General features: G+C 45.1%; 1 protein-coding gene across 1 annotated transcript in view; it reads left to right on the top strand.

Annotated features, from left to right (window-relative positions):
• LOC122937880 (glutamate decarboxylase 1-like) overlaps positions 1–23,828 on the top strand; it is a 215,543-nt gene that overhangs the window by 28,617 nt on the left and 163,098 nt on the right. The window contains exon 3 of the mRNA XM_044293041.1: positions 23,034–23,276. Within this exon, the coding sequence (XP_044148976.1) occupies positions 23,034–23,276 (243 nt within the window). The remainder of the gene's footprint in view (positions 1–23,033; positions 23,277–23,828) is intronic.

Here is a 23,828-nt window from a genome sequence, read left to right on the forward strand (position 1 = left end):
CTGACAACAGCGTCCCCTATAGTTTTACTTCTGCGAAAACTGACAATGGGAGGATTGTCTACCATGGCTGCCAGGGAGGGATCCCTCTGCAGCATCTGCCAATTGTTCAAGATCACTGTTTTGATAGTGGAAGCCATTGGTGAAAAGTCAAATGTGAACACTGCTCTACGCTCGCCATCATTATTTTGTTGTCTCCTCTTTTTCGTGTGGATGTCCCTACCCAGAACCTCTCTTGTGCAAGCACTTTAAATATGCGTTATCTATTATCTTCTCCGGGTAACCCCTCTGTGCAAATTGTCTCTTCATGTCTCCACATTGGTCTTTAAACTCAGTCATCTTTCACAATTCTAGCAAGACGCATGAATTGGCCGTAAGGAATGGCGGTTTTTACGTGGGGTGGGTGGTAACTTTTATAATGTAATAGTGCATTCGTGGATATAATTTTTCTGTAAATAGTGGGGTTTAGCTGACCATCTTTAACCCTCACTTTGACATCAAGAAAATCCAGTTCCTCCGCACTGATTGTGCTGGTGAACCGCATGTTCATATTGTTAGCTTGATTCAAATATTCCACGAATGCACTAAACGTATGCAGATCACCCGTCCAGACAATGAATATATCATCTATATATCTAAGGAAAACCTTGATATATCGAATGAATGGATTCTGGACAGTGTAGATATACCTCTCTTCAAAAATAGCTAAAAATAAATTAGCCAGGGTGCACGAGACAGGTGTCCCCATTGCTGTGCCTAACAATTGTTTGAACCATTTCTGATGGAAAGTAAAGGCATTATGTGTCAATATGAATGAGAGGGATTCTGACTAAATCAACATATTCGTCACTTTTGCTAATACTGCGCAGAATTTCCCTAATCGTCTCTATCCCCAGTTCCTGTGGAATCCTGGTGTATAAACTCTCCACATCTACCGCGGCTAAATAAAAGCCGTCCTGCCATTGTACATCCTTCAGAGCCTCCAAAGAACCTGTGGTATCTTCCAAATAGGAAGGGACCCCCTTTAACACTGGGCGCAACATCCAATCCAAATATTGGGACAGGGGTTCGGTCAGAGAACCGTTCCCTGACACTATGGGGCGCCCAGGTGGGTTTACCAGCGATTTATGGATCTTGGGTACTATGTACCACACAGGTTTGATAGGGAACTGGGGATAGAGCTTTTCGGCCATGCGCTTAGTTAGAAAACCTCTGTCAACATACTTCCACAATAATGCTCTTAGTTGCTGTTGATATTTGGGAGTGGGGTCAGAGGTGAGGGGGGCATAGGTATTGATATCTTTGAGTTGTTTATAAGCTTCTTGCATGTAACATGTCCTATGCATAACTACCACATTGCCCCCCTTGGTTCGGGATCCAAGTGTTTTATGTGCTCCAGTGACTGCATGGGTGCCTGTAGCAGTGCCGGTTGCGTTCTTTTCTCTCACTCCCTGTGTATTTTTAGTGGCCCCCCTTACATCCGCCAGACAAGTAGAACTATCCGCTTTGTCATCTTCCCTGCCATATACTCAGATTCTGGAGATTAGAATTGTGTTCCAACCGGATCCTGCATTCCTGCCCAAAGTAGTTTCGGTATTCCATAAATCTTAGGAAATGGTTCTCCCTACTTTTGTCAGAACCCAAAGAATGAGGAGGAAGAGTCCTTTCATACTTTAGACGAGAGAAGGTGTCTGTGCATATTTAGAGTCTACGAAGGGCTTTAGAAAAACCCCACAACTTTGTTCAGTTTCAGGATCAGAACAGAGGCTCGAAAGTCACAAGCCGTACCTTAGCCAGATGGATCAAGTGATAGGTCTGGCATATTCAACATCGGGTACCTTAGATTTTTCAGCTCATTCCACTAGGGCAGTAGCCTCTTCCTGGGCAGAAAAGGGGTGCGCTATCATTGAGCAAATTTGTAGGGCAGCAACGTGGAGACCGTTCCCCCCCCCCCCCCCTCTACGTTTTACAAGCACTACAGATTGGACCTTTCATCTGTGCAGGATATGTCTTTTGGGGGAAAGGTGCTGTAGTCCCTCCCTAATGGTCATCTAGTCTAATCTGTCATTGGGCGTAAAGGAAATGCTTCAATTACTCTTACCGGTAATGTTTTTCTATGAGCCCATGATGACAGCACCTGCATAATTCCCCCCCCCCCCCCAAAAAAAAAAAAAGATATCTCCCTTTTGGCGCAGTTTTCCGTGTGTGTGTGTGTGTGTGTGTGTGTGTGTGTGTGAGAGAGAGAGAGAGAGAGAGAGAGAGAGAGAGAGAGAGAGATATTAAATTTTTTTTTTTTTTTTTTTTTTTTTTTTTGCTTGTGTTCCTAGTTTCACTGTATATAGGTGTGTTGCTGGTTGCAAGGAATCTTGTCAAATACTGAGTGGTGGAAGGCAGTGGACCAATTTAAAGATCTGGGAAGTTCCTGTTTCCTGCCCAGAAGGGGGAGGATCTATCACAGGTGCTGTCATTGGCTAATGGTAAACATGGATTACCGGTAAGAGTAATTGAAGTATTTAAGTTCCCGCAACATAGCCCCTTAAATAGATTCATACTTTCCTGCTCCACACTGCCTATGTTTCCATCTTCCTGTCCTTGTGCTAATTACATCCAGGTGGCTATGGGTGTGGGCATGTTCACCTCTCCAGCAAATGACTGGCTTTATTGGTGACATGCTGCTTGTGGCCGCATCACTGCTGAAGCCAGTCATTGGCTGGAGTGGTCCATGTGACCAGGCTCATAGCCAGCCGGATGTAAACTGCTGCTCCAGGATGAGAAGATGGAGTTAATTATGTGCCTTCTATTTCAGGGGCCATGTTGCTGGAACCTGTTTAATCACTCTATTGGAAAATCTCTTTACACCCATATTACACTGCACAATACGAATCCAATTACAAGTGTTCATGGGAGCTCTTATTCATGATAACTGGCCTGTATAATCGTGGTGCTGATAAACAAGCAATGACTTGTTTGTCAACTGACTTGCATATTTTATCAGGATGAAAATGGTACGATAATGGTCATCCTATCTCCCTGTGTAATCACGGATGTGCTACCGATGATAGAACTGTGGTAGTGATCATTGCTACTCATTCACTATACATCGGCCTGTGTATTGCCAGCACTTCCATTGCTCATTTGCGTATTATTTTTTATTTTTTCCAAACTCCTTCACAGCAGCACAGATTCACAGGAGGGTTACCCTGCCTCCCTCCAGGGACAGGAAACAACATGGAGATTTTTAAATAGTCTGGCGTCCACATCTCTAAAACCTTCCACCTCCATGTCGGCCGCATCCGCCCCTTCTGAAATATATCTACAGGAGTAAGGTTTTAATTAAGGGGCATTAGAGTCCAACTCTGATTCCTCTGAAGAGGAGTCTGGTCGTCCCCTTTGTTCATTGAAGAGACAGATTCTCTTTTGAAAACCAATAGGGGCGACTTTAAATCTGTAAGACGCTAAACAACAAAAATCTGTACAGGACCTTATGTTTGGGGGGGGGGGGGGGGGGAGAAGGAAATTATTAATAAAGAATGGTCAGACCCAGAAAAGAAGCCTGGGGTCTCTAAAAATTTTTGAGAGTATCTGTTTACAGAGGAGGGTACCACCCTTTGGGATAAATGCCCTAAAGTAGATGCTCCGCTAGCCAAAAATGACTTAAAATATAAAAATAAAATAAATGCTCTCCCTTTTTGAGGATGTAGGTCTTCTAAAAGACCCAATGGACAAAAAAAGTGAACCTCTTTTAAAAAGATCCCAGGAAGCTACTATGGCCATTTTAAGACCAAGTGTAGCAGCCACTTGTACTGCCAGGTCTGTGGCCATTTGGATTAACCAGATGGAGAATTTAGTGGCAGGTACTCCAAGGGAGAATTGATGATATAGTAGACCAGTGTGGCACACTAGGTGGTGCTGCGTGGAGTCGGGATCCCACCCCGTATAGATAATGAGACACACACTCCAGCAAAATTTGCTTAGGTGTTCTTTGATATTTATTGTAATGTGGCAAAATAACACTTTGTGTGACGTTTCGGCACAATCGCTTTTTTCAAACACCTGCCGCTCTTGAGGAGGGAGCCAGATAGTGCTGCGCTGCAGAAGGATATCACATGCACTGGATACAAGCGCTAAGGTACTCCAAGGGAGAACATTATTGCCTCCTTACCTATGTTTAAGCAGGCGGCGAGTTTTCTGGCGGATGCCTCCATAGATGCCATAAAACTGGCGACCATATCTGCAGCCCTCTCTAATGCCACTAGAATAGTGGTGTGGCTGAGGTCATGGTCAGGGAATTCTGCTTCAAAATTTTTATATTTTTTTACATTTTTTTTTTTTTTTTGGGGGTGATCTACAGACTGACAGAGCCTAAAAATTTGCGTCAAAGACGGAATTTGGGCTTCTCCACAAGGGGCAGACAGGACCAGAAAATTTTTTTTTTTTTTTTCAGGAAGATGGCATACGAGTAGAGGTTTTCTTGTTAGCCCAGCAAAAACCTAGTGGTCAATGATGCCAGAAGTGCAGTGGGAGGAAGAAAAGTGACCATTCAGGTAGTGAGGAATGTGCTAGGTCTTATGTCCTCTTCAATTCCAGCAGTAAGATCGGCACAAGCACACTCTCTCGGGTCCTACAGACGTTCATGTTAAATTGGGACAAGACCATGTTCTCATTAGAGAAGAGTCCCTCAACATGTAAAAATGTTTTTTTTTTTTTTTTTTGTGGCTAGACAGAAGAAACCTATGCGATGGAGTGTCATGGTGACAGCCCCGATAACAGATGCCAGCAGATCTGGTTGGGGGGGGGGGTCATTCAGATGTGTCCATAGTACAGGGAACATGGTGTCAAGATCTAAGGAAGTTATCAGCAGTGTGGGAAGCCCTAAAAGCTCTTCAGTTAGTGTTTTTATCTTTTCCTTTTATTTCTATCAGTTAACATCACTACAGTCACCTACCTGAACAAACTGGGAGGTACAAAGAGTGCGTCCCTAGCAAAAGTATATCAAGGAAAAAAAAAAATTCTGCCCATAGAAAGATAGTCAATTACGGCGGCTCATGTAAAAGAGGGAAAGACCAAAGGATCAGATTTTCTAAGCAGGGACACTTTGAAAGAAGGAGAATAGCGTTTAAATCCACAAATATTCCTTCAGATAACAAAGTGGTCGCTTCCACACGTAGACCTGTTTGACTTGGCAGAACAGACAGATGGAGAAATTTTGTTCCCTATCCTACAAAGACCAACCTTTGTTCGTTGATGCACTCTCCCATCCTTGGCTGAACGAGATCTTGTACGAGTTTCCCGTAATACCCAGGATTATATCAAGTGTTACAAGAAAAGTCCAAACTAATTCTAGTGGCTCCATACTGACCAAGAGGCTCTTGGTTCCCCCTACTATTGAACATGTCAGCAATGGATTGTTGGGTCCTGCCGCCTCTCCCAGACCTTCTCCATCAGGGTCCAGTCTTCCACCCCGGGTCAGCACAACTGTCAGGCAGCTTGGAACCTGAATGGGAAATGTTAAGGTAAAAAGGCTTTCAGAGGCGGTAGTTTCTACTAGTTTATGTAATTGTAAATCTATTACATCAAAGATTTACCATGGCGTATGGGAAGCACTTTTAAAATTCTCAAGATGGATACATCAAAGCCGACAGTAGATTTTATACTATCATTCTAGATTTTCTACAAGCGGGCATAAAGGTTTGAGTCGGTACCATAAAAGTCCAGCTCTCTGCCCTAAGTGTCTTTCTAGATACAAAGTTGGGAGAATTAGATCTTGTTAAAAGATTTATGAAAGGGGCAAGGAGGAAGGAACCTATGGTTAGGTCTACAGTCCCTCCTTGGGACCAAAATTTTCGTTTTAACTGATTGCCGATTTGAGCCATTATCTGAAATCCCTTTAAGATTACTGTAATTTAAAACAGTCTTCCTTGTTGCGATTACTACAGCTAGAGTGGGCAAAATGCAGGCTTTTTCATGTAGGCCTCCCTATCTGTTAGAGATGATAGGATAGTGCTGAAACCTTCTCATTCTTTTTACCTAAGGTGGCCTCAAAGTTTCACTGTCTGCAAGAAGTTTTGTTGCTATCATTCGGTTCTCCAACAGGTTGTCTGGAGGAGCAGTGTTTTTATAATCTGGATGTTCGCAGATGTGTTAAGTTACCTGAAGGCAACTGAAACCCCCCCCCACATTTGTCACAATCTGATGCCATATGCTATTTTTGTTATTTAAAAAATAAATAACATTTATGTTGCATCCATTTCAGAGTTTCTCGGTTATTTACTGGTGCAGGTAAGGCGAGAGCTGAACCCGGACATACCTCTATCTTCACCCCTGCATCCCCCCTGACTTAAGCATCTGAGCAGTTCATGCTCAGATGATCTCCTTTGCCCTGTGCTAAATTGCGCAGGGCAAAGGCATTTTTTGGAGATGCCATGAAAGCCCAGTGATGTCACCGGCACTGATGGGCCGGATTTAGCAATGTCCTAGCCAGTAAAACTGCTAGGGCAGCGCTAAAGCCTGCCCATCAGAGCCGATGACCTCACCAAACACACTGCTGGGCGGAAGTTTCCGCCCGGCAGTGTTATTGAAAACAAGAGACCTTGCCCTGCGCAATTTAATGAAATGCTCCAATGCTAGCCTCGGGGGGGGGGGGGGGGGGGGGAGCCTATTCCGTCTTCCTGCAGCACAGGAGGGAGAAAAAACAGTTCGATCCAGATTTAGTTACCCCCTGCATAGGGAAGACAGCAATGACCTTGTGTTGTCTGAACCTTGGTCATATTCCCAGTCTGAGCACCTTCAGCCTCAGCTGGATGAAGAAGCAGAAAACTAACCACAACCTCCAGAGTTCCATGAAGAAGGCATCCCCTGAGAAATCATCTGAGTTAAAGGGGGTTATCCCATCTTAGACAATGGGTGCATATCTCTAGGACAGTGTTTCCCAACCAGTGTGCCTCCAGCTGTTGCAAAACTACACCTCCCAGCATGCCCGCACAACCAAAGGCAGTCCGGCAATGCTGGGAATTATAGATTTGCAACAACTGGAGGCACAGTGGTTGGGAAACACTGCTCTAGGATATGCCCCCATTGTCTGATAGGTGCAGGTCCCACCTACAAGGAGAACTGAGTCGGGGAGAGTTGTGGCTGGAAGAGCCCGGGGTCAGTCCACCACCAGGCGCAGCTCCCCGCCTCTCCCATTTAAGTGAATGGGAGCACACCGTGCATACGTGGCCACCACTCCCATTCATTTCTATGGGGCCGATGGAAATGGCAGAGCCAGCGCTTGGCTATTTTCGGCGGCTCCATAGAAATGAATGAAGGGCGGCTGCGCCCTCCTGAACTTTCTCCACTCCGTTCTCCTTGTAGGTGCGGATCCCACCTCTGGGACCTGCACCTATCAGACAATTGGGGGGGGCGGCATAGCCTAGCGCTTTGCACCCATTGTCTAAGATGGGATAACCCCTTTACGTCAGATCTAGGAGAAGCCATTCCTCCTCGGCTAGTCTGTCCCCATACAGCAGAAGTTACAGAAAAGTGCAGAAGATTAATTCCTGTCACAATTGCCGAGCTGACAAGCAGACTACTTATCGTGCAAGCTCCAAATTTACAGCAAAAGTTCTTATTCCTGCTGAGACCAAAGCTGTATCCAAGCTATCTTCAGTAAAGAAATGCTTGAACTTAATCTAAAGGTCTGGACATAATTTCTGCTGCAGAATCCCTCTATTACTCCTACTACACTCAAATGTATTGCAAGTGAGCCAGGAGTCCGGCCGTACGCAGGTAGGAGACACCGTGACACAATTATCACTACCCTACAGAGACATTCTAAACCATTGCACCACACTGGCATTCCTAATCTGGGACGTGCGTTAGAACACCTTTTGGAAGGGCCTTGCGCACGCTGCAATTGGCGTCATGACAAAAACGCATTAACCACCCGTACCTGGCCACTGCATCTCTACCTTCATAAATGCATATTTAACGATTTGTCTCCATGTTTTGTCTGAATAACCTCTATTTGTGTGATTCACTTTGTACCATAAAGAATTCAGTGAATTACTTTGCAAGAAAAGAACCATAATTGTAGTCAAGCTCAGGGTCATAACCATGACATCCCTAGTGAAAGCATCAATTGATTCTGAAGGCTGCTTAGAGACATGTCTGCCCTCCTAATTGCTTACCGTTAATATAAATTAAACCTAATTCTAAAATTGTATACTGTGCTCGGAGTTTCTAGGCTCCCTCTACCCCTCTAGTAGTAGTGGTGGGTGGGGGGACAGCAGCTTTGCACAATGTAAGCCTATTCAGTGCAGGGAGGTAAATCCTGAGTCAGCAGCAGGGACTAAATGAAGTTCCCACATGTGTAGGTAAAACTACAGAATGCCATGAAGATGCAAAATGGGTATTTTTACACCCTTGCATACGTAGTCGGACAATTGCATGTTTGGAACAAAAAAAATGTATAGTTCTCAGCTGCTGCGTACATGGAGAATTAAGAGCCCCATAGCAAGGATCAAACCAGCTCCCCCCCCCCCCCTCCCTCCCCAAACACGCAGGACAGAAGGGCCATTTTTCCTTTTTTCCTGACCAAGTTTTCACCTCCAGTGGAGGAGATAATCCCAACAAATACTGAGCCCATGGCAGTCGCGTGGTCTGCCTATTGTTACGCCTCTGGTTCTCGGTCATAGGAAGGTGTCACAAGCCGCAAACTCTATTTCCAAAGCAATTTACTTCCTGTTACAACAGTGTTGGTTGCTTAAGTTACACTATTAACCCCTTCATCATCGGAACTAGAAGCTTACCTCTGATTCACACTAGAAAACATACAGATATGGAGAACTGTATAATATAATACAGTACATTAAAGGGGTTGTCACTTCATCAAATGGCATTTATCATGGAGAGAAAGTTAATACAAGCCACTTACTAATGTATTTTGATTGTCTATATTTGGCTTCTTTGCTGGATTCATTTTTCTCATCACATTATACACTGCTCAATTCCATGATTATAACCACCCTGCAATCCAGCAGCGGTGGTTGTGCTTGCACAGTATAGAAAGAGTGCAGGCTTCTATGGTCGCCCGGACTGCATGAGTATAGTACAATATGCAAGCACGCCCACAGATGCTGGATTGCAGGGTGGTAGTAACCATAGAAATGAGCAGTGTATAATGTGATGGAAATTTGAATCCAGCCAGCAAAGAAGGCTATATGGATAATCACAGTACATTAGTAAGTGCTTTTTGTTAACTGCATCTACATGAATGCAGTGGCTGTGCTTGCACACTAAAGGAAAAGACACAGGCCTCTCTGGTGGACTGGACCGCAGGAGTGTGCATAGTCGTGTGTGTGTGTGTGTGTTTTATATTGTATTTATTTTTTTATTTCCTTGTCCATATTGCTTCCATTGCTGGCTGGACAATCACAATACATTAGTAAGTGTCTTGTATTAACTTTCTCTACAAGATTAAGGGCTTGTTTCACTTCGGCATCTAAACTCTCTGATTTAGATCGGGGGATACTCTGGCAGATTATCAAGTATGCTAGTTCCTGACAATCTGCCCGTCTCAAGGTGCAGCCAATCGCTCAATAAATGACCATGTCACTCGTTCATCGGTTTAAACTGTCATTAGTGCTTGCAGGTAAATTATGGTTTCTGAACAGCAGCTCTGCTCGGAAGCAATGCAGATGTATGTGTAGTGTACGGGAGAGTAATACCCCGTCACTACAGAAGGGTCACTTGGGTATTGTCGTTCCCCCTGTATTTAAGGGGAGGTTGGTATAAAACATCTTATAATGTCATGCTATGTATTTTCCTGTTACTGTGAAACGTGCATATGCAGGCCGGCTAGGGTGTCATTCCAGCTCTGAGTCACTAGAGGGAGCTAGGGAACCCTAGGTTATATAAGGCCCAGTCAGGAAGTAGTAGCAGGAGACAGACAGTGGGAGCAGAGGTCAGAAATGATCCTGTGTCTGAGTGAAGGCCAGGCTATGGGCCTGTGAGAGCAGAGCAGGCCTGAAGCCTGCCGACTAGGAGAGGGTAGTAAGCCCTGTAACCGGGTTCCGGATCCAAGGAAAAGGTTCCCCTCCTGAGTCATCATCCGTTTAGCTGAAGCAGCATAAGCAAGCCACCAGCCAAGACACAGATTACCACAGAGGCCGATCAGATAAAGCAAGAGGTACTCAAGATAACAGAGGAGGTACTAGATAAGGACAGCTTCAAGGGTACGCCAGATAAAGGGCATTAGACCTTGGAGGGAAAGTCACATGTGTCAGGACCAGTCAGGAATAGTGTGCAAGCCGCCTGTACTGCATCTCCTGCAATCAACACTCTGTATTATACATTGCTAAGACCGGCCATTCTGTAATTCCCAAGAACCACCTGTATCTTTATGGAAAACCAACCGTCTTTCATGGAACTGTGCTCTACCTGTGTCCATGTATTATCCTGACTGATATTCAGTAAAAGTTCCAGTTTTTGTTGGCTATCCTGTGCTTGCTTCATTCTTTTACCATACCCTACACGGCGTGTCACCGTTTAATTGACACTGGCGTCACGAACTTTTAAATACCTGCCTGTTCCAGTATTTGACCAGAATTGAAGACGACAGTGGATCCCAGGTTAGTGAGTCAATCTGCACTACAAAGCCCAGCATACACTACTGACCCCCTGGGACACTGCATATGAAGATGAACAATTATCATACTATGGAGGTGATCACTGCATGTAAATGGAGCTCTTCCCCTCCACTCCTCCTTCCTGACAATCTGCATCTCCTTATGCTGCATAAATGCGGTATGCCAGACCTTGCAGGGGAATTGTGTGAGGTCACTGTGTGAGCCGAGGCAAATACAGTTCTGGTTACTCATGGTTATGTCGTCCCTGGGCAGGCTCGCATGAAAAGGAGAATGGCACAAGGATTCTCTAGGGCGCACTCTGGTGTAAGGGACACTGGCCAGATGATGGTTTGAGGTGCCCTTGATGGTCTGTATTAATGTGCCAGTAGCAATGTCCCTTGCAGTCGTGATGCCAGTACCTTTTTGGATGGAGGTACAACCACTTACTATAGTGTTAATGGAGGAACTGAGTCTGAGGCAAACGGGGTGAAACTCCAAATGGTACTTTACTGATTATGACTCTTGATTACAATACATCCATAGGCATTAAACAGTCTCTAGATAGAATCCGGCATTAAGCACAATCTCCCATGCATATGGGGAAAGGGAAATGCAAATCCTCAATGAAGTACAGGCTCTTGTAATAAGAAAGCTACTGCTCAGCCTAGGCTGGTAATAATGAAAGTCTTACACTGGTAACAACTAGAGATGTCGTGAACAAAATTTTCCGTTTGCGAACGTGAATTTCCGCAAATGTTCGCGAACCGCCATTGACTTCAATAGGCAGGCGAATTTGAAAACCCACAGGGACTCTTTCTGGCCACAATAGTGAATGAAAAGTTGTTTCAAGGGGACTAACACTGTGGCATGCCGGAGGGGGATCCATGGCAAAACTCCCATGGAAAATTATGTAGTTGACGCAGAGTCGGGCTTTAATCTATAAAGGGCATAAATCACCTAACCTTCCTAAATTGTTTGGAATAACGTGCTTTAAAACATCAGATATGATGATGTTGTATCGATCAGGTAGTATAAGGGTTACACCTGCTTCACAGTGACAGACCAAACTCACCGCAATCAACTGCAAACTCCCTATTTGCACAAGGTTGGATACCAAGCTAGCCATGTCCCGTTCCTTGTCCTCACTGTCATTGAATGTCTCCTTCCTCCACCCAGCCACGTACAACACCAAGGGTCCCCGAAAGGTGACGACAAGCCCCCCTGGGATTCCTGCTGTGGTTGGTCTTCCTCCTCTTCAGACTCCTCACTCTGCGTCGCCGCATGTCCAGCAATCGACGACAAGGCTGCTTCTAGTGGTGATGGTGACCACAACTCCACCTCTTCATGCTCATCTACGGCCTGATCCAGCACTCTTCGCAGGGCATGCTCCCGAAAAAACGCATATGGGATGAGGTCAATTATGTTGCCTTAGGTTTGACTGACCAGGTTTGTCACCTGTAAAAGGACGCATCAGCCTACAGCCATTGTGCATGAGCGTCCAGTAACATGGCAAAAAAATACCCAGTGCTGCAAAGGCTGTCCTAGCACCCCCGGTCATACAAATACTCGATGGCTTTTTCTTGTTGGAGCAGTCAGTCGAACATTAGGAGTGTTTGAATGCTAACGTGTCGGACTGTTGCAAATCAAGCACCTCACTGGCATGTTTCACAGCTGAATATCTGAAAAGTGAACCATGGCTGTGTAGGAACTCCTGAAATGGCCACACACCTTCCTGGCCTGCTTGAGGACGTCCTTTTAAGCCTGGGTACTTATGCACAAAGCGTTGTACGATCAGATTCAACACATGTGCCATGCACGGCACATTTGTCAACTTGCCCAAATTCAATGCCGCCAACAAATTGCTTCCATTGTCGCACACCACTTTGACGATCTCCAGTTGGTGCGGAGTCGGCCACTGATCCACCTGTGCGTTCAGGGCGGACAGGAGTGCTGGTCCGGTGTAACTCTCTGCTTTCAGGCAAGTCAACCCCAAGACTGCGTGACACTGACATATCCGGGATGTGGAATAGCCCCTGGGGAGCTGGGGGTGTGCAGTTGATATGGAGAAAGACACAGCAGCAGAAGAGGTGGCAGCAGGCCTGCCTGCAAGTTGTAGCGGTGTCACAAACTCCTCTTCAGAGCCACGCATTCCATGCTTGGCAGCCGTCACCAGGTTTACCCAATGCGCAGTGTAGGTGATATACCTGCCCTGACCGTGCTTTTCAGACCAGGTATCAGTGGTCAGATGGACCCTTGCCCCAACACTGTGCCAGACATGCCATGACTTCCTTTTCCACAATAGAGTACAGGTTGGATTGCCTTTTTGTGCAAAGAAATTTCGGCCGGGTACCTTCCACTGCGGTGTCCCAATAGCTACAAATTTTTTGAAGGCCTCAGACTCCACCAGCTTATATGGTTAAAAGCTGGCGGGCTAAGAGTTCCGACAAGCCAACTGTCAGACACCGGGCAAGGGGGTGACTCTGTGGCTTCTTACGCTCAAACATGTCCTTGACAGACACCTGACTGGGCAGATGAGCAGGAACTGCTCAAGGCGGAGTGGCGGGAGGTTGAGAGGGGGCAAGGAGGACAGCAGTGGTTGACGTGGCTGAAGATGCTGGACCAGGAGGAGGATGGTGGCTTTGAGTTTGTGTGCTGCTTGTTCTCGTCATCATGTGTTGATCCCATGGGCGTTTTTTGATATGAGATCATGTGCCTTCGCAAAGCAGTTGTACCTAGGTGGGTGTTGGACTTCCCACGACTCAGTTTCTTTTGACACAGGTTGCAAATGGCATTGCTGTTATCAGAGGCAGACACACAAAAAATAATATGCCACACTGCTGAGCTTTGCAATGACTGCATTCTGGTAGTGGCAACAGCATGCGTTGATTGACGTGCTGTCTGACTGTGCCACGTGCTCCTTGCGACGACCTCCCCCCTGCTTCCAACTCGTCGTTGCCTCCTCCTCTGTCTCCCAATCTGAACTTCCCCCTGTTCCTTCCTTCCTTCCGCGGGTACATCATCATCACACCGTAAATCCATGTGTGTAATACTGCCTGACAGACATATGCCTGTTATCTACATCCTCTGGCAATAATGGTTGCGCATCACTCATTTCTTCCAACTGATGTGTAAATAACTCCTCTGACAGGTGAAGCGGCTGTGGTGGTAGTGTTGGTGGCAGGCGAGTGGTAACTTGAGAGGTGCCCGAAGCTGAGCTGGAGGAGGATGGTGCGTCAAGGTTCTGAGCGGAAGCTGTAGAAGATTGGGTGTCCTGTTAGTTGACTGGCTATGTCATCAGAACTTTTCGAGATCAGGGTACATGGCCTCTGAACACTGGGCATTAGTCTAGGGCCAAAGGGAATCACCAAACCATGACGGGGTGGCCTGCCTCTGCCTGTAATTTTTTTTTTTTTCGATTAGTTGTACTATGCATGCAAGATACTGCGACACCAGATATGACTGGTGGCACTGGCAGTAGTGGGCACAGTATACGCTGTGAGCCTGACACACACGCTGGCAGGCAACTGCAATTAGATTACAAAAACAAAACAAAAAAAAAGCAGACTGATATACTAGCCTTAAAAAGGGCTTTTTGGGGTGCTGTCAGGATGCTGTCCTTGCAGCAGATCAGATGAATCTTTCAGGACTGACCGCTAGCTAACTTTCCCTATTAATTCAGCAGCAGCACTCTTCCCTGCTCTCACTAACACTGTAGCTTCCGAATGAATCTAAGATGGATGCTGTCCTTCCTCTTTTTGCTAGGAGGTGGGAGGGTTCGCTGCTGATTGGCTGGAATGTGTCTGCTGACGGTGAGGTACAGGGTCATGATGACAAATGGGCGGACGCAAACAAGAGATGTTCGCCGGGAACTGTTCGGCGAATAGTTCGGGACATCTCTAGTAACAACTCCGGCCTGATTCTAATCATTTGAATAAAAAGGTGCTTTTCTGAATCCTGAAACTTCTATTCCAATGCTGTTCTGACAGTTGGCCTGACTGTCCTCAGGATTTAAACTGGAGATGTAGATGCTTCAAGCTATCTTCTACACCTATTACAAAGGTGCCTAATAAGTCTTCAGGTAATGACTATCTTGCTAATCCTTTGCCTTGCATAAACTTGATAATTCCTTATACTCGGCTGCATACAGTTTAGACATGGGTCACCCTGGAAGAGTGATCAATAGTAGTGTATTGCTCACCTCTAGGAAGAATACTTGCAGGTTTTAACCCTGGACTGTGGAGCTGACTGGGTCAGAGTAGAGAGACTACGAAGGGTCCTCCCTCCAGATATTCAGCTACATGGCTGTTGCTTTCTTGTAGGCTCATGGGAGAACTGCATTTAACTGAACTCGCTTGGATTTACCTGAGATCATCTGCACTGGTTTGGATTCGCCTCAACCAGGAACTGAACAACTCTGCACTGCACAGGGCACATGACCGCCTAACTAATGACTTTTGTCCTCCTGTGAAGGAGATCGCCGCATGTAAATACAGAGTGAGCATCAGACTGTCTGGAAGGGAAGCTTCTTTCCCGACAATCAGCAGTTCCATCGGCCAGTCTAAACTAGTCTTTAATTTCTCTGCATACAGTACAACAAACACAATCACTATTCTCAGATTTGGGTTGCCTCAAAATGGTTCTCAAAAAAAAAAAAAAAAAAAAAAAAATTTTTTATATATATTATATTACCCATGTGTGAGAGGCCAGCCACAGACTGTACTGTGTGCACACCACTCATAGGGTGGCACAGTCATTTAATAACCTTCAGTGAGGACGAGGAACGGGACATGAGGAGCTCGGCATCCAACCTTGTGCAAATGGGGTCTTTCATGCTGTCATGCCTGTTGAGGGACTCTCGTATAAAAAGGCTGAAGGAGAACGACCTGTACTGGGTGGCCATGCTACTAGGCCCCCAGGTATAAGCAGAAAGTGGCTTAAATGTTACCGAATTACCGGAAGTCAGAAAGGATGCAGCAGTTCCAAAATAAATTAAAAAGTATGCTTTACACAGCGTATAAGGGTGATGTCACGGCACAACGGGAATCTAACAGGGGAAGAGGGGAAAGTAATCCTCCTCCTACCAGACTGGCAAGGACAGGATGCTTTACAGATGTGTTGTTGATGGAGGACATGCAGAGCTTTTTAAGTCCTATGCATTGCCACAGCCCTTCGGGATCCACCCCCAGAGAACAACTCGACCAACAGGTAGCAGACTACATCGCCTTAACTGCAGATATCGACACTGAGGAGCGATGAACCCCTTGACTACTGGGTGTGTAGGCTTGACCTGTGGCCTGAGCTATCCCAATTTGCGATAGAACTTCTGGCCTACCCTGATTCAAGTGTCCTGTCAGAAAGGACCTTCAGCGCAGCAGGAGATATTGTCACTGAGAAGTCGCCTAGGTCAAAAAAGTCTAGATTACCTCACCTTAAGATTAATGAGGCATGCATCCTGAAGGGACTGACAGTAGGGGATGCATTTTACTAAAAAAATGGCCTGATGAGATGCCTTGGGCTAAAAATGGTCCCCATGCTGATGTATTTAATCTCTGCATGTCGGATGACTTGCGCGACTTCTCCGCCACCAACTAGGGTTCAAGCCGCAATGTTTTAGTGCACTTTCTGCCTGGAAAACGTCAACATTTTTCCGGACGCTGCTACGATACCTAATTTTTCAGGCATGTTTACATGCCTAACTTTTTCTGGCCTCTGGTGCTGCACTGTGGCTGCAAAAACGAAACAAAAAAAGGCACATACATGTGTCACTTCCCCTTCGTGATCGTTACCTTGTTGTGGTGAAGGGGCTTGCGTATCACAATGAAGCGATCACCTCTATGAGTGTGTTGGCAATGGCAATGTTGGCCCACCCCAGATAAGGTCGTTGCTTCATTGTGAACAGACCAAAAGCGATCGGCTGGATAATTTTTCATAGAAAAAACATACATTTTCTTTGATTTATCTAAGGTGATCATTAAAGCCTACTAGGTCAACAATGGGCCCACACTGCAGAATCATTGTTTTCTGGGTCACTTAACTGTTACTGAACTACCTCAGCACGACCATAGGCTTTGAAAAACCGCCATCGCCTGCAATCTCCCAAACATGCGCATGAGCACAGTCATTACTACACCAAGATTGACGCATAGAGGAATAAAATGTGTCATGAGTGTGTCAACTATTGACAAGTCTTTGCGGTGTGTTAAACGAGGAGTTTGGTCTGTCGCTGTGAAGCGGGCGTAACCCTCACACTACCTGATCGATACAACATCATACCTGATCGTGTGTGTGTGTGTGTGTGTGTATATATATATATATATATATATATATATATATATATATATATATATATATATATATATATATATAATTAAAGCGCGTGATTGCAAACAATTTAGGATTTAGGTGATTTATGCCCTTTATGGATTAAAACCCGACTTTGCGTCAACTGCGTAATTTTCCATGCGAGTTTTGGCATGGATCCCCTCCGGCATGCCACAGTCTAGGTGTTACTCCCCTTGAAACAACTCTTCCATCACTATTGTGGCCAGAAAGAGTCCCTGTGGGTTTTCAAATTCGCCTGCCTATTGAAGTATATGGCGGTTCGCCCGTTCGCGAAAAATTTGTGCAAATTAGTGTTCGCTATTCGAACAGAAAATTTTATGTTCGACATCTCTACACACCATATGTGGTCGTAAACTACAGTACAGGAGGGCGCAGAAGGAAAGGAATATCATACGGTTTTTGGAAGGCAGATTTTGCTGGCTTTTAGTTTTTTACGGTGTTCATCTGAGGGGTTAAATCATGTGATGTTTATAGAGCCGGTCGCTATGGCGATACCTAATGGGTGTTTTTTTTTTTTTTTTTTTTATATATTTATTTTTTGTCCCACTTTAGGACTTGAACTTTTGGGGATCTAATCCTTTACATTGCATTCCAATACTTCCGGCCTGTGAGATCTAGGGGGCTGGATCTCGCAGACTCGTCACTGGAAGGCAGCGCAATGCCTTCCTTTGGCATCGCGCTGCCTTCCATGCCATCGGGTCCCCCCTACAGCCGCATGGGGACCCGATGGCATCGCCGCCACAAATTGCAGGTACCTTGTTCCGATCACCGGGCGGCGGTGATCAGAAATACACAGGACGTACCCGTACGCCCTGTGTCCTGAAGAGGTTTCAGACCGCTGAAATCAACTCTACTATCTCTACTTTATGCTTCCGTTTAGTATGGGCAAAAATATCACTGAAAAAATGAACCCCCTACAATTTTTAACAACTTTTACTAGATACATTTAAAAAATGATACACAGCCTCGGAATAGAATATAATAATCTTGTGTACAATACATCAACAAATATCCTGTGCCTACATCTCTGTGTATAATCATATAATGTACGCACAGGAAGTAAAAAAAGACAATATGATGACACTTGATCTGTATATTAAAGATCTCTTTGATGCAGAAGAAAACATGGTTGTAAACCATAACTCATGGTTACTTGATTCCGTTCACTGGGCGCCAGGCAGTCTGCTATAATATCCTCTTCCAGACACGTTTCCACAGGTGGCGGTGTCCACGTGGACACCATCAGGGGGATAAACTTGCAGCACGTGGACGATGAGCCAATACTGCCAGATGGTATGATGGATACACAAAAAAAATGTTGGCACCTAGATAAAAGATGCTTTTTATCTAGGTACCCAAATTATTTGTGTATTGTACCATCTGGTTTAGGAAATGTCTGGAAGAGGATATTATAGCAGTGACATCCAGGGTTTAGCCACCGAGAAGTGGAGTCGCTCCTTTCGGGGCGGGTGCTCCGCTTGTAGGTAGGGATAGCTGTAGGGTTATCCCCAGGGATAGAACTTCTTTGCCACCCTATTTGTTGGTCGCTACCCCTGAAGACTTCCTGGCACCCAGGCACCCCTGCATCATAGAGATCTTTTAATAGCAGATCAAGTGTCGTCATTGTCCTTGCTGTTTTCTGACTTACTGTGCATACATTATGATTATACACTGAGATGTAGGCACCGGATATTTGTTGATGTATTGTACACAAGTTTATTATATTCTATTTTGGGGCTTTGTATCATTTTTAAATGTATCTAGTATAGGTAGAATTTTAGGGGTTCATTTTTTTTTTTCAGTGATATTTTTGTCTATACCCCCTTTGGAAGATATTTTCCTTGGACAGCATAAAGTTGATGACAGGTTAGTTAAAGGGAACCTATCCCTGACCAACGAGCAACTACAGTGACACTATTATAGTTCTTAATATCTCAGCATGTACCAGTCCATGCTGAGTAAGGGACTTGGTCACTAACTTTGCAAATAAAGGGAGTCTTTTATTAATACTGGCAATTTTAGATGCCAGTCTTAAGCGCCTGTACTGGATCCGCTGAAGTTGCGTAGAGGTTCTTCCCACCCCCCCCCCCCTCTTCCCCTCCCATTACACATGGTGTGAGCGGAGAAGTCGCAAATTGAGCAAGTAATATGCCCCCCCCATAAAGTTTTGTTAGAAGGGAGTCGGAGTGCTGAGAACCCCACCAGCCTCTAGAAGAAGGGGAAAGTGTGCACATAGAGCACTCTCTCTCCTTGCTGCACAAGACTGGCTCCATAGAAGTCTATGGGTCTGTCTAGAGTCCATCTATGTTGTACATGATGGTGGACTTTTTGAATTGGAGATCCACGAAATGTTGGGATTTCTTAAACTTGTAGGAGATGGTCAGCTGATCCCACCAGCAACCTCAGAAAAAATGTACGGGGTCTTGGAGCAGCAGATTTTATTGTTAGTTTTACAGTTAAAAAAAATAATAATAAAAAAAAGCATGCATTGAACCTTCATGCAGTGGTCTTAATTTTTCATGCCCACTCCTAGATCAATATGTTCCCACCAACCCCATTGAACCCCACCATTTTGGTGGTTTGGGTCATTATTAGAACATTTGGGGACAAATCTAATGGATGTCCCAACATCTTGTTCAATGATTACCTAGCTATATCAAGGACTCTAAAGAAGTATAGAAGATTATGGACAGTATCTTGGGATGGGGAATTTTTTTTTTTTTTTTGGGAGTGCTGTCACTTCATTATATACTGTAGATAAGGCAATAGAAGTATTAAGACTACCTGTCTAAATACAAATTACCCAGGTGAGCTGAGGGAATAGTTTGTGACAATGACTTTATTTTATGGGTGGAGCATCTATGTTTGGTCAGCATTTTGTCCTTTGCATCATTAACACTATCTTCAATCTATTCACTTAGAAGTGGGAATACATAGACTGGTGTTTTTGTATGCCAGCCATAATACGTAGCCACACAGGCATACGATGTGCCAGGATTGAGGTTTAATAATTCTGGTATATCGTCCCGTGTGCCAGAAAAATGTACACCTACAGTACAAGGGAATTGGTGTAATGTGCAGTAGTTTATGGTATGCCGTAAAACTCAAAGACAAAATCGGCAGGCAGCTCATACAGATTAAAAAGTCATTACGAATAAATGCCAGAAAGTTGTTGGGCGCTGGAAATCCCTGTTTATGTAGAGGGCAGGAGCTTCTTCAGTGTTATATGCAGTAGAGCGACCTTTTTCTGGTGCGCCAAGAAGCGGTTTTACCCTGGTAAGGATAAAGAGTACATTACACGCAGTACAGTAATGTAGAGGCACTACTAGACAGCCAATTGGTCCATGGACTTCAGTAATATACTGTAGGTATTTTTTACCAGTGGGATACCAATGCTGATTGGCCATATCCTCTAATCATTCACACAAGCTGCAGATTCACCCTGACTGTGGCATACATTGAATGTGGTTACAATGGCTGAGGTAAGTCCATTAAATGGTGCAAAATTGAGTCCTAAGATCATTCCGACTAGGGATGAGCGAACCCGAACTGTATAGTTCGGGTTCGTACCGAATTTTGGGGTGCTCATGACACGAACCCGAACATTTTCGTAAAAGTTCCGGTGTTCGGCGCTCTCTTGGCGCTTTTTGAAAGGCTGCAAAGCAGCCAATCAACAAGCGTCATACTACTTGCCCCAAGGGGCCATCACAGTCATGCCTACTATTGGCATGGCTGTGATTGGCCTGTGCAGCATGTGACCCAGGCTCTATTTAAGCTGGAGTCACGTAGCGCCACACGTCACTCTGCTCTCTACTCTGCTCAGTGGCGGGATAGGATGCAGCTGCTGCTGTTAGGGCGAGATTAGGCAGGGATTTACTCTTCCAAAACACTTAATGAAGTGATCGATCTACAGCTGTGAATCATTCAACCTCTGCTATTTAAATGCTCACTGTTTTTAGGCTGCCCAGAGCGTTTTTCTGTCACTTTTTATTTTTCTGGGGTGATCGGCGGCCATTTTGTGTCTTGTGGTGCGCCAGCACAAGCTGCCACCAAGTACATTTAACCCTAAATCAGTAATTTCCCGCTGTAGCAGGCCAAGTTTAAAACTATCCATAAAAGGGTATATTACATTGAAGGTGCTGATAGGGGTCATCCTCAATAACTTCACACGCTACCGTGCATTTCCAAGTCTAATTCTGTCCGTAAAAGGGATACCTGTCATCCAGGGCCTAAATACTAGGCCTACAATTTATATTCAGCTAAATCTGTGGTTACTGCTGTGCCTGTATTAGTGTAATTCGGTACCTAAATTGATAGCCAGCTAGTGTTAGGTGCCTGTGTTTAAAAAAAAAAAAAAAAAAAAAAAAGCCTGAATTTGAATTCAATACATTGGGCCAATTTTTTTTTCTTATTGTTGTGAAAGGTAACAATGAGGAAAACATCTAGTAAGGGACGCGGACATGGTCGTGGTGGTGTTAGTGGACCCTCTGGTTCTGGGAGAGGACATGGCCGCCCAGCAAACAGAGGATGTACCACCAACACCACCACCTCTGTCACCAAGCATCTCAACCATGTCACATGGCAGCGTTCAGCTCTCCATCTCTCAAACATGAGAGAAAGCATAAAGGAGGACTAGGAGGACCCAACGCAGCTCGGGCCCATCACTGGTGAGTGGCTGGGGGGAAACGCATGACGATACGCCTCCCACAGAGGACAGCTTGTCCTTACCTCTGGGCAGCCTGGCACACATGAGCGACTACATGCTGCAATGCCTGCGCAACGACAGCAGAGTTGCCCACATTTTAACATGTGCGGACTACTGGGTTGCCACCCTTCTGGATCTACGGTACAAAGACAATGTGCCCACCTTACTTCCTGCATTGGAGCGTGATAGGAAGATGAACGAGTACAAGCGCACGTTTGGTAGATGTGCTACTGAGAGCATTCCCAAATGTCACAGGGGAACAAGTGGAAGCCCAAGGCGAAGGCAGAGGAGGAGCAAGAGGTCGCCAACGCAGCTGTGTCACGGCCAGCTCCTCTGAGGGCAGGGTTAGCATGGCAGAGATGTGGAAAACTTTTGTCAACACGCCACAGCTAACTGCACCACCACCTGATACGCAACGTGTTAGCAGGAGGCAACATTTCACTAACATGGTGGAGCAGTACGTGTGCACACCCCTCCACGTACTGACTGATGGTTCGGCCCCCTTCAACTTCTCGGTCTCCAAATTGTCCACGTGGCCAGAGCTAGCCTTTTATGCCTTGGAGGTGCTGGCCTGCCCGGCGGCCAGCGTTTTGTCTGAACGTGTATTCAGCACGGCAGGGGGCGTCATTACAGACAAACACAGCCGCCTGTCTACAGCCAATGTGGACAAGCTGACTTTCATAAAAATGAACCAAGCATGGATCCCACAGGACCTGTCCATCCCTTGTGCAGATTAGACCTTTATAACTACCTCCCCTTAACCATATATTATTGTACTCCAGGGCACTTCCTCATTCAATTCCTATTTTTATTTTCATTTTACCATTATATTGCGGGGCAACCCAAAGTTGAATGAACCTCTCCTCTGTCTGGGTGCCGGGGCCTAAATATCTGACAGTGGCCTGTTCCAGTGGTTGGTGACATGAAGCCTGATTCTCTGCCATGAGACCTCTCTCCAATTGATATTGGTTAATTTTAATTTATTTTAATTCATTTCCCTATCCACATTTGTTTGCAGGGGATTTACCTGCATTTTGCTGCCTTTTTGCAGCCCTCTAGCCCTTTCCTGGGCTATTTTACAGCCTTTAGTGCCGAAAAGTTTGGGTCCCCATTGACTTCAATGGGGTTCGGGACCCGAACCCGAACATTTCCGGGAAGTTCAGCCGAACTTCTCGAACCCGAACATCCAGGTGTTTGCTCAACTCTAATTACGACCACTGTATATAGAATGGCTAAAGAAATGTACTGTAGATATTTTTGGCTTGATGGTGGGGACTAGGTAATGAGTCATGATTCCACATATGTTTCTTTTGATTTCTACTTGTCTTAAATGTTACTACAGCTACCCAAATATTCTGACTACTGTTAATGTGTATTTACAGATTTACTCCCTGCAAGAAATGGAGAAGCGTACACGGAAGGCTTTTTACTAGAAGTTTTTAACATTCTCTTCAGTTACATAAGAAAAACATTTGATGGAAAAAGTAAAGTTTTAGATTTCCATCACCCTCATCAGTTACTGGAAGGCTTGGAAGGATTCAACCTTGAATTAGCTGATCAGCCAGAACCTTTGGAACAGATTCTTGGTGACTGTAGAGACACTCTAAAATATGGTGTTAAAACAGGTATCTGGTCTTTGTTTAATTAAGCATTCCATGTATGGATATATACAGATGTGTCTATGCTTGATTTTTCAACAATTTTTGTAAGTCTGGCTTTACACATTCAACTCTTTAGACTCTTTTAGGCTCTATGTTGTGCTATTCTTTTATTTATACTAGAAGTTATAAATTGCCAGCAGTCTGCAGTAAGGGTACAGAGGGGTGGTAACCAGTTTGGGGGAAGGGGGGGGGGGTGTACCTGCACAGTCTGAAAAAAATGGCAGCACTGATTGGGGGTGTACCTGCACAAATTCACTATCCAACTGGTTACCACCCCTCTGTACCCTTACTGCAGACTGCTAGCTATTCATTCATAACTTCCAGTTGAAATAATAAAAGAATGGCACAACATAAAGCCATAAGAATAGATGCTCTGGAATTATTACATAGAGAATGCATGAAGCTATTAAAATGGGCATTTCAGGAGTGGTGACAGGTCCTCGTTAAAAGGGGGTTTTCTGACATTTTACTACTGATTACCTATCCTCTGTATAAATCAGTATGACACCCAGAACC

This window comes from Bufo gargarizans, chromosome 5 (genome assembly GCF_014858855.1).
Source record: "Bufo gargarizans isolate SCDJY-AF-19 chromosome 5, ASM1485885v1, whole genome shotgun sequence".
Classification (NCBI taxonomy): domain Eukaryota; kingdom Metazoa; phylum Chordata; class Amphibia; order Anura; family Bufonidae; genus Bufo; species Bufo gargarizans.